Source organism: Mangifera indica, chromosome 19, assembly GCF_011075055.1.
Source record: "Mangifera indica cultivar Alphonso chromosome 19, CATAS_Mindica_2.1, whole genome shotgun sequence".
Classification (NCBI taxonomy): domain Eukaryota; kingdom Viridiplantae; phylum Streptophyta; class Magnoliopsida; order Sapindales; family Anacardiaceae; genus Mangifera; species Mangifera indica.
In genome coordinates, this window is record NC_058155.1 from 9,187,320 (window position 1) to 9,197,287 (window position 9,968).

Genomic DNA, 9,968 nt, shown 5'->3' on the forward strand with positions numbered 1-9,968 from the left:
TTTGTGATGTATTTGTTTGCCTCTCCTTTCGGCTGCAAGGGCTGAGATCTGTTGATCTATTTCTTGATGGCTTTGTTCTGGAGGCATATATTAAATCCGGAGAGTTGAGGGGATCATTTTAACCAGATTATTTGCGCTTTCGCTCTTCTGGCTCCCCTTTCTTTGGAACATTCTTATTTCTTATCAACGCTTCTCTTGCAGTGCTTTACAGTTTTTATATGCCAAACCTGTTAAACAACGTTGCATTGCTTTGAGATTAATATGCTAACATACTTAACAGGCCAGAGATTTTTATGGGTATTATTTGTTCATGAAAATAATTGAAATTGAGAGAGCCTTATCTATATTATTTTGAACAGCAGTCGAAATTTGTAAAAATTTGATTTGATTTGAAGCTTAGAAATTGCATACCCACACTAATAAAAAGCTTGTATCCATTTCTTTTGATCGGATAGAATCAGTGACAATTAATGGCTTGGTCATCCTCACTTCATGAAGTGGGATGTGCCTAATTAAACAGAAGAAAACCATTTGTTTGGCTTCAAAAAATTGCAGCCCCTCATTGACTAATTTCTGGTTTTTATCTCCCTTGCCGCTTAGATTAAGTTAGAGATCAAAATACACATTCTCTCAGCGATCATTTATGGTATTGTTGGTGGGAAGGAAGGCATGTTGAAGTCGGATGCGAGTCTAGTAAGAAAGATATTAGATGCTTGTAGTACTCCTTCGGCTTCTCAACATTGAAAGCATGCCCAGCATTCGGGATTACCACTAGCTCAGCATTATCACCCAAATGCCTGCATTTTAACAGTATTAAGTTCAAAGAAAATGCATAATTCAAATATTAAAACAAAAGCATTTTCTAGCAATAGTTGAGAGATTTTTAACCTTTTCAGTCTGTACCCCAGTTCTACTGGAAATATTTGATCACATTCTCCCCAGAGAATCAAAGTGGGCTGTGTAGTACAAGTGAAACAAAAGCATCAAAAAGGCATAGTTGTGGATTAATAACTATAAACACTTGATGAGGGAAAATCTACCTGAGTAATCTTGGAAATGTTGGAGATTTTTCGGTCTTTGGGTATGGCTCGGATCAAGTCCCTCTTCTCTTCTGCAAACTCTCTACACATTGCCTGCCCATGCGACCAGATATTCATCATGAATATAAATTTACAGAATCAATAATGCACTGTTCTTGGCCAAAAAATGTATCTTCACAACAGGGTAATTGTTAACTAAGATATTAAATATAACATGTTAAATCATACCGAAATAGAAGTTTACCATACCAGCGTTTTAGAGGTCTTACATCAATGAAATCGTCAAGCAGGCAAGATGGAATCAACCAAGTCGGTGGCGGCTTATAAAGACTAAATCCCATCAACTGTTTAAGCTTTTCAGGCGATTGTGGGACTAAAATACTTGAAGCCTCCTCCAAATCCGAGATCTTAAACATCCCCCCTCTGAAGTCTTTCTCTTCTAAACACACCCCTGAGCAACATATCAACACCCTTTCTATATTCTCCTTAAACTTCACGGCCATACTGTACCCAACAAATCCACCATAACTCATCCCCACCAGACTCAATTTCTTAACCGAATTCACCTCCATCACTTTCATCATACACTCAGCTTGGAACGAGTCTGTACGTTCAGGCCGAGTGGTGAAAGACTCACCGAAAAACACCAAGTCTGGGACATAAACATTGAAGTAGTGAACCAATTGAGGGACAACGTCAGCCCACTGCCATAATGCGTTGGCACCGAGGCCATGGATCAAGAGAAGATCCGATTTTGAGTCATTCCGGGTATTGGGGACCCAACAGTGCATGATGGTGCCGTCTCTGAGGTCAGTGAAGGTGGATCGGAGGCCGGATTTGGTGAAAGTTGATCTCAAGCACCAGATTTTGGCTTCGGTGAAGCTGAAGCACTTACACATAATTTAGTAGTTTCCGGTGAGTGGACTATAAGGTGGGTTAAAGTTAGTTACAGAAAAGAATTAGACATGTTTTTGGTGGGTGATGAGATGGCTTTGTTTTTTTTGTGATTTTGTTCGAATAAGTATAAAGACTAGTGAGACGTGGGCTTAAGAGTGGATGAATCTGGACATGATGGGTGAGTTTGTGGACAAAAAGTGATAATGATCATGACTATTTTCCACCCGAACCCTAATGAATCAACATATGTCATCGTAGGAACTCTAATGAATCAATATTTTTCAGACATTTAAGTTTAAAAAATCAATTGGATAATCCCAATACATAATAACTAAACTCATAATCATAATATCAAATAAATTAAAATTTTATAAATATAATAAAGGTTCAAACTCAAACTTTTACATTGATAATACAGATACCCTATTAATTTTGCTAATAAAAACCAGTTGATTTTGTGAAATTATAAATGCATGCTTACGAGTATGCTTATATATTTTTACTGAAATTACGAATACAAAAAATTTCTCATTGAAGAGTTGCATTAATGTTTGTTTTAGTTGTTGACTATCAAAATTAACTCGCTAGTTGCCCGTAGAAGGCTGGTGATGGCCCATGAGAAGAAATTAAGATTAAATTAGTTCAAATTAAACCTTAAGTCAACGATGAAGATGACAGAGTTGTTGTGGCTCCAACCAATAAAGATCTGAGCCACCATTTGATTAAATGCGAAGTGGTTTTGGAGAAAGATTTGGTGCAACAGAAGAAGAGCACCATGGTGAATTCTGTTGTGTTGCCTCACCAAACGAGGAATGTGGCAACGAAGTAGGAGAAGCCACCATGGTTGACGATGGTTAGTATTTTTACTAAGAATTCTATGCTTTTGTCGGTTTTGTTTGGGTTGGCTTAGTTTGCTAGGAAGTTAGCTTTGAAAAATGGGTGTCCGACGCGATTAGATTTTTTCCAGAATTTGAGAGATAAATTGGAGATGTTGTGGATTTCGTGAGGACTACTTTGAAATTGATGCAACTTCAAATTGAGACTGTTGATAGAAAGTTTGAGAGTGACTACAAGATTGGAGGACTGACAATAGAAATAGTAAAAATATTGAGGATAAAGGTGCAATTTTGGGGTCTGAGTTGAAGAAATTGGAAGAGAAGAGCAAAGGTTGGAGAGGACACTGAGGGAATTGTTAAAGAGACTGGGGAAGAGGAGTTTGTTAGGCTTGTTAAAGAGACTGGGGAAGAGGAATGGTGAATTTAGTGTAAATAATGTTTGTTCGGATGATGGTTTGTACTTTCGTATTTTTAATTAAAAAATTCGAACATATTGATGTTTGACACTAATATTAAGTGTTCAAATCGGTTTTGTAATTTCACTAGAAAAGATAAACTAATAATTTACAGTTAAACGAAATAGATTTTTATTAACGCTACGGATTACGGGTGCAGAAATGAAATTTTCAAACTTTAATGATACAAAAGTTATTTCATCAAACTAGGATGGGACGGAATCATCCGGCCTAATAATTGCAGGCTGATGTAAGAGAACCAACCAAGAAGCCGCCAGGAGTTCTAGTTAAGTGAAAAAGCAGATTTTAAGTAATAAAAACAGGGACACTACAGTATATATAGACAGCCAAAGGTGATGGTGTACGTACGATAAAATTTTGTAATTGGATGAAAATGAGTGTAAAGTTAGAGTTAGATTCGAATCGAATTAATTTGAATTCGAATTTAAGTTCGATTTGATCGAGTCTGAAATTAATCGGTTTTAACCGAGCTTGAGCTACACGTCAGATTTTTTAATTAAAATTTTTGATATAAAACGACGTCACTTTAACTAATATATATTAAAATAATGTCGTTTTGATAACGAAAAAAGAGTCGAATTGAATTCGAATCCAAAACTAGCTGGCCTTAGCCGAGTTCGAGCTCGAACTCGAATCAACTATATATGAACCGAACCGAGCTCGAGCTTGACTCAGTTCAAATCCGACCCTATGTAAGGTCATGGCATGAATAGCAGAAACTGGTTGCACATTTATTTGTTGTTATTAATGGAGGTTTCCAGGATTCGGTAGAAGGAATCATCCGCGAGTCCGGCAGTGATATCAGTTTCAGAACCCATGGGGATGACGGTCAACCAACCAGCGATCGCTAATGCAACCATTGACCCAACTATTCGGAATCTCTAGTACCGCTTAAACTAACGTTGAACAATGCTTTCACATGGTGGGCGTCGGCATGGACATCTAATGCTAACAATAATTTCCAACGATTAATAACCCGATAAAGAAAGAAATCGAAAACGCAATGCTTGATAAAGACAGGAGAGTAGTTGAAAGACAGACGGCTCCAGGGGTATGTCCGTATTCTGGAGAATGATTGAAGCCACGGATATTGCGAGCCCCAACTGGTCTTCATCCAAACATAAGAAGGGTGGCAAGTGGACAACGGATCTCGCCATAAACCAAGCCAATCAATTTTGAGCCTAGACACTACACCCAGTCATGTTCACTTACCCATAATTCATGACCCCATATCTTTTCGAATAAGTAATGGCAAACCTTATTAGTGTTATATGAATCCAATTTTCATTTCATCTAGAGAAACCCATCTTTTTTCTCAATAATGTCTTTGTTAGATCAGGCTCAACAACCAGAAGAAGCAAAACAATTAGGCTCAACAACTAGGAGAAGCAAGTTGAGATTCTCTTCACCACCTGATTCTTCAAATTGTATAAGGGGCTGTCGATGACAATACTTCGAGCTTGGATGGTGCCAGCAACAATAAATGAATTACCATAGTAACAAAGTAAGAAAAAGAGAACAAATAGAATAGGGTAAAAAGAAAATTTCATAATAAATGAAATAGTAAGACATAATATAGTAATTTTATTGTCTGACATTACAACAAAGCTTTTTCCATTATCGACATTAGATTTTGGGTAAGAAAGTATGATTTATGCATTGCAGTGAAAAGTATTTATAGGTCAAACCTTGGGTGAGAAAATGTTAACTGCAATAAACCGAAGAAAGTAGAACCAAAAAGAATTGTCTATTTTCAACTTTTCATAACTCCATAGGACCATACCAACCACACGATAAGTCCAGCTTATAAATCCAGACTGAAATATAATTCAGGCTTAATTATCTCCCCTCTATTTGAACTTCTTCACCTCTAGCTTGTTCACCTGGCAAAAACAAAATAAAAGAAATGCATCATTGTTTTTTATATACATTCAGTACCAACGAAGAAGTCTAAATAAATATCTGCAACCTTTTTATGTATATAACTAAGGCAAAAGAATTCGGGGAAAAAAAAAAAGAGTAGAAACTGTGGAAAGCTTCTTGAGGTAAATTGAGGGGGAAAATCTGCAATCTAAAATCACAAATGGGAAAAGCAACTAGCAAGAAATACTGTTAACTGATGTCAAGACTATCAGCACTGCAAGTAATCAAATAAATACAAATTTCTAGCACAAAACTAGATTGTAGTACAAATTTAATTCTAGCACAAATTTGTATTTTTATATGCCAAAATCTTTCCTTTATATTTACACTTGATTCTTCTATGATAGACTGCAATCAAAGATCTCTATAAATTAAAGCAGTAAATCAAAATTTAAAAAAAGCAATCAAAAACCCGAAAAAGATGATTTTGTAGTTGACACAAGGCTCGGTACATTGAAGACAGAGAGTGGATAGTGAGAGGGGGAGGGAGAAAGCAAAAAATTAAATTATTTACCTCCTTCATCAGGGAGATCTGAGGTCCATAAAGTGAGATTGTCCCTGAGAAGCTGCATAATAAGTGTGCTGTCCTTATAGGATTCTTCATTGAGGCTATCAAGCTCTGCAATAGCCTCATCAAAGGCTTGTTTAGCCAGGTGACAAGCCCTATAAAACATGAACATAGTTGACATAAATCATCAGCAGCTACAGCAAGAATGGCATATATGATGCTTAGACTTGTCTACGAATATATAAACAGTGGAGCACTATATTTGAAAATGTAACCAAAATGAGAAAAAACTTAACAAACTCCTCATCTAGAATTGATGTATCTATAGAGAGGGAAAGAAAGACCTCTCGGATGAATTCAAAATCTCATAGTAGAAAACAGAAAAGTTCAGAGCCAGTCCAAGTCTGATTGGATGAGTAGGGGGCAATTCTGAGCTTGCTGTAGATGTCGCAGCCTATGTCAAAAATCAAAACAACACTCCATCTTTATATTCTATTAAAAAAAAAAAAAAATTAAATGAAAAGATAGAGAGGAGTAGGAGGAGAAGAATCAAGCATACCTCATAAGCCTTAAGTGACTGATCTGCAACTCCTTTGCGATCCTCACCAGTTTTGAACTCAGCTAAGTAACGACAATAATCTGCTTTCCTGTAACATAAAGGTAAAATTATCAATCTGACTGGCACCACACTGCAGAAGAAACACAAAAAATCTCGAGTAGCATACTCCAATATTAGTATATAACTAAGAGTAAGACAAGGATACTGAATTTTAAACAACCACATGAGAATCCAAGAATGTTAGCAAATTAAAATCTCCTTTATTCAAGCACTATATTGATAAAAGTAACTTTCAGTGAATGTTTATCCAATCTTATCTAAAGCTAAGTTAATTGAAAGTTTATTCTCAAAACTTTCAGAGTCTACAAATGGGTTAATTTTCTTTCCATATCACAATTAAATATTTCTTTTTAAAGTACTAGCTGAACTATATGGAAATGAAGGCAATGTAACAATACTCACATCTTATAGTAAAAAACAGTTGATTCTCCTGTGCTAGATGACGGAATCAGGTGCTTGTCAATGACTGACAATATGTCGTTGCATATTTTTGCAAGCTCATCTTCAACGCTCAGCCTGTAATCCTTAATCCTCTTCACATTTTGTTCATTTCCCTTGGCCTCCTCCTTCTGTTCGATGGAAGACAAAATCCTCCACGAGGCCCTCCTAGCCCCAATCACATTCTTATATCCCACAGATATCAGATTCCTCTCCTCCACAGTCAGTTCCACATCTAACTTGGCAACTTTCTTCATGGCTTCGACCATCTCTAAAAATATGAACGTCAAATGAGATTAACTCTAAAAAAAACTCAAATACAGCAAAATCAAACTACAGATCTTTAATCGTCGTCATGCACTTTCCTGACCCGTTAATCAGATTGCAACTCACGAAGTGAAATGTTCTGTATTAACAACTTCACTCAGGCCCTTGGACGTTTATTAACATAGATCTACTCAATCAAACGTAAAATAGCTATTTGGTACGTTGAAACAAAGATCTCAATCACATTAAATACCAAAACAACATAAAGAAATATATAAATTTATAAATGGAACAACCAATTATAAATGGAACTAGTTCAATCTTACTTGAAAGTTAAGATACATGATAGATATTTTGAATCAGCAACAAACTGAAGACAAAGCTCTCATTTTACTTACTTTAACCAGCGAATCACATATGAAGTTCATTTAAGAAAAATTACTGCGTATAAAACAGAGACAAAATCCTTGCACAGTGAAACAGATCAACTGCGTGGATCAAACAAGTTCTTGACTACTTATTAAGTAATTTCCACAAATCAGAAACTTAAAAAATCCATAAATAATTTATCATGCTAAAAAAAATAATTAAAAAAATGGAAACCACACCATCATATCTCTCCGCTTGCTCCGCAAGTCTAGCCAAGTAAACAAGGTTCCCTTTCTCCTTCTCCATCCTTCTCTCTCTCTCTCTTCTCTCTAAACTTTTGGTGAATTTTGTTTTTGGTTTTGCCTAGTAGGTCAGTAACTGCCGCGGTGGGATATTGGTGAAGATTGAGGATGGACCGTTGGATTGGTAACAGGGTGAGATTTGAAGATGATATCTGTTTAAGCATTTTGTCAGGTTCCTTCGGAACTTTATTTACGATTATGTACTATCCAATCTAATTGGTTTAGTGGGTTAAAAAAATTTTCAAATCTAATATGGTTGATTTTAATTTAATATAATAATTTGTTTCAAATAAAATTTTTTATTTGAAAAAAAATTATTTTGATTTTTTTTGTTACTGTTTCTAAATTTTTATGTTATTAATAGAAATATTAATTAAATTATAAGGTTTACACCAAAATAATTAACAATTTAAATTCTCAATATTAATGTTATTATTAGAAATATTAATTAAATAACCTGATTTTTTTTAAGGTTTATACAAAAATGATCAAATAATTTACTTGTATATCTATTTTATTCTAATAAAATTAATAAATATTATATTTTATACACATCTTACCTAGAGACGATGAGACCATCTCAAGCTCACCCTGATGCAACCTATTTAGACCTGTTAATTGATGAGTCGAGTCAATGGTTAAGATTAAAGGGCTCGTGGCATAATTTAAGATTCTTTCAAATCGTGTGTTTGCAAAGTTTTAATGGATTGGATTAAATATTTTTATAAGATGCAATATTAGATTATAATTTTTTAATATTTTTAATCCGCCATAAATTTTATCTTAAAGCCATAATATAACTTGCCAGCATGGTATGACCATTATAGTAACATATTATATTGATAATAATTAAATTATGTATTAAAAATTTAATTTTATATATTATATATCAAATATTGTATTATATTATGTAATATAATTTTAAAAAAGTAAATTATAAAAAAATAATTAACACGTCATTGTTTTAAAAAATATCATAATCAATTTTGAAAATTTTCATATATACTTTATTATATAATTATTTTCTTTAAAAAATACAATAATTTATATTAGTAATATATATTATATTATAAAATATGTATCGTATATCGTATTAATTATGATATAATTTATAATATATATTATTTTTTATCTATATTATTTTATATTATAAAATATATGTCATATATCATAATACTGATAATTATTGTGGTGTCTGTTTTAAAAAAAAAAAACCCTAATTTATAATATGTAATATGAAAAAGTGAAACTTACCGGGAAAAAAAGAAAGAAAAGGTGAACAAATCTTCTTTTTCATTGTAAAAGGTACTTGAAATTGAAAGTCGCGGATTGTGCAGGGAGAACAACGACCACGGTGAATGACGGCTAACATAGCTTTGAAATACAGTCTAAATCTTGACTGTTGTTGCAGAGCAAAATAAAGGAAAATAAATAAATAAATGCAAGGTTTTGAAATTCTATCCAAATAGACGACGTCGTTTAGTTGTAATAAAATGTAAAGCATGCCAATATATAATAGTAGCTAATTGTACAGATGGAGATTATTGAAAAAATACAATCAAGTTGCTTTCTGTTTTTCTCTCTGCCTATTCTTGATTCTCTAATTCCTCTCTTCTTTCTTGATTGTGAATTTCTTCCCTCTGGTTTTGCCTTCTTCCTTCATCATCTCTTCTTCAATTAGTTCAGTCCACATCAATTGGTATCAGAGCAGTGATCCTCCGCCATGGTTTAAGAAACAGACCAAGAGTTTGAGCAAGAAATGTTACAGTATGTACGTGAGGCATTGCAAAAAGCGTTGCAAGAATCAGAGACGCGTTTTCAGCAGTTGCTAATGGAGTCCTTTGATGAGATCAACAACTTGATTAGAGGTTTGAGTTTGCCACGAATTGAAAATTTTGAACATAATTTTAACCTAGCTGAAGCAAACGCAGAAGAAATTGCTAAAAATCTTGAACATAAAATTGAGTTAATTGAAGAGGAAACTGTTATGGAATATCTGGAAGATAAGGTTGACTCAGAAGAAGTTGCTAAAAATCTTAAACATAAAATTGAGTTAACTGAAGAGGAAATTGTTATAGAATATCTGGAAGACAGGTTTCAATTGTTAGAGATGAAAGTGCCTGTGGAAATGGTGGCGGCAACTAATCATGGTTACTTTCAAGGTGAATTCAAGACAGGTGCAAACTATGTCTCAGTCCAAAAGAACGAGAGTGTGGTGCATAATGGTGGTGACTTGGTGATTCGGTGGAAGGCTTCGAGTGACCTGTTAAAAGTAAAGGTAAGAAAAAAGAAA

General features: G+C 34.2%; 2 protein-coding genes across 2 annotated transcripts; both read right to left on the reverse strand.

Annotated features, from left to right (window-relative positions):
• Positions 1–403: 403 nt before the first annotated feature.
• Positions 404–2,057, reverse strand: LOC123203284 (2-hydroxy-6-oxo-2,4-heptadienoate hydrolase). The gene is made up of 4 exons (XM_044619600.1): positions 1,310–2,057; positions 1,041–1,133; positions 889–956; positions 404–797 (listed from the first exon to the last, which is right to left on the reverse strand). Exons 1-4 carry the CDS (start codon positions 1,937–1,939, stop codon positions 638–640), a joined length of 951 nt encoding a protein of 316 aa, XP_044475535.1. The 5' UTR covers positions 1,940–2,057; the 3' UTR covers positions 404–637.
• A 2,715-nt stretch (positions 2,058–4,772) lies between these two features.
• Positions 4,773–7,841, reverse strand: LOC123202597 (14-3-3 protein 7). The gene is made up of 6 exons (XM_044618551.1): positions 7,613–7,841; positions 6,702–7,008; positions 6,240–6,327; positions 6,025–6,134; positions 5,687–5,835; positions 4,773–5,132 (listed from the first exon to the last, which is right to left on the reverse strand). Exons 1-6 carry the CDS (start codon positions 7,677–7,679, stop codon positions 5,089–5,091), a joined length of 765 nt encoding a protein of 254 aa, XP_044474486.1. The 5' UTR covers positions 7,680–7,841; the 3' UTR covers positions 4,773–5,088.
• Between the last annotated feature and the right edge of the window lie 2,127 nt (positions 7,842–9,968).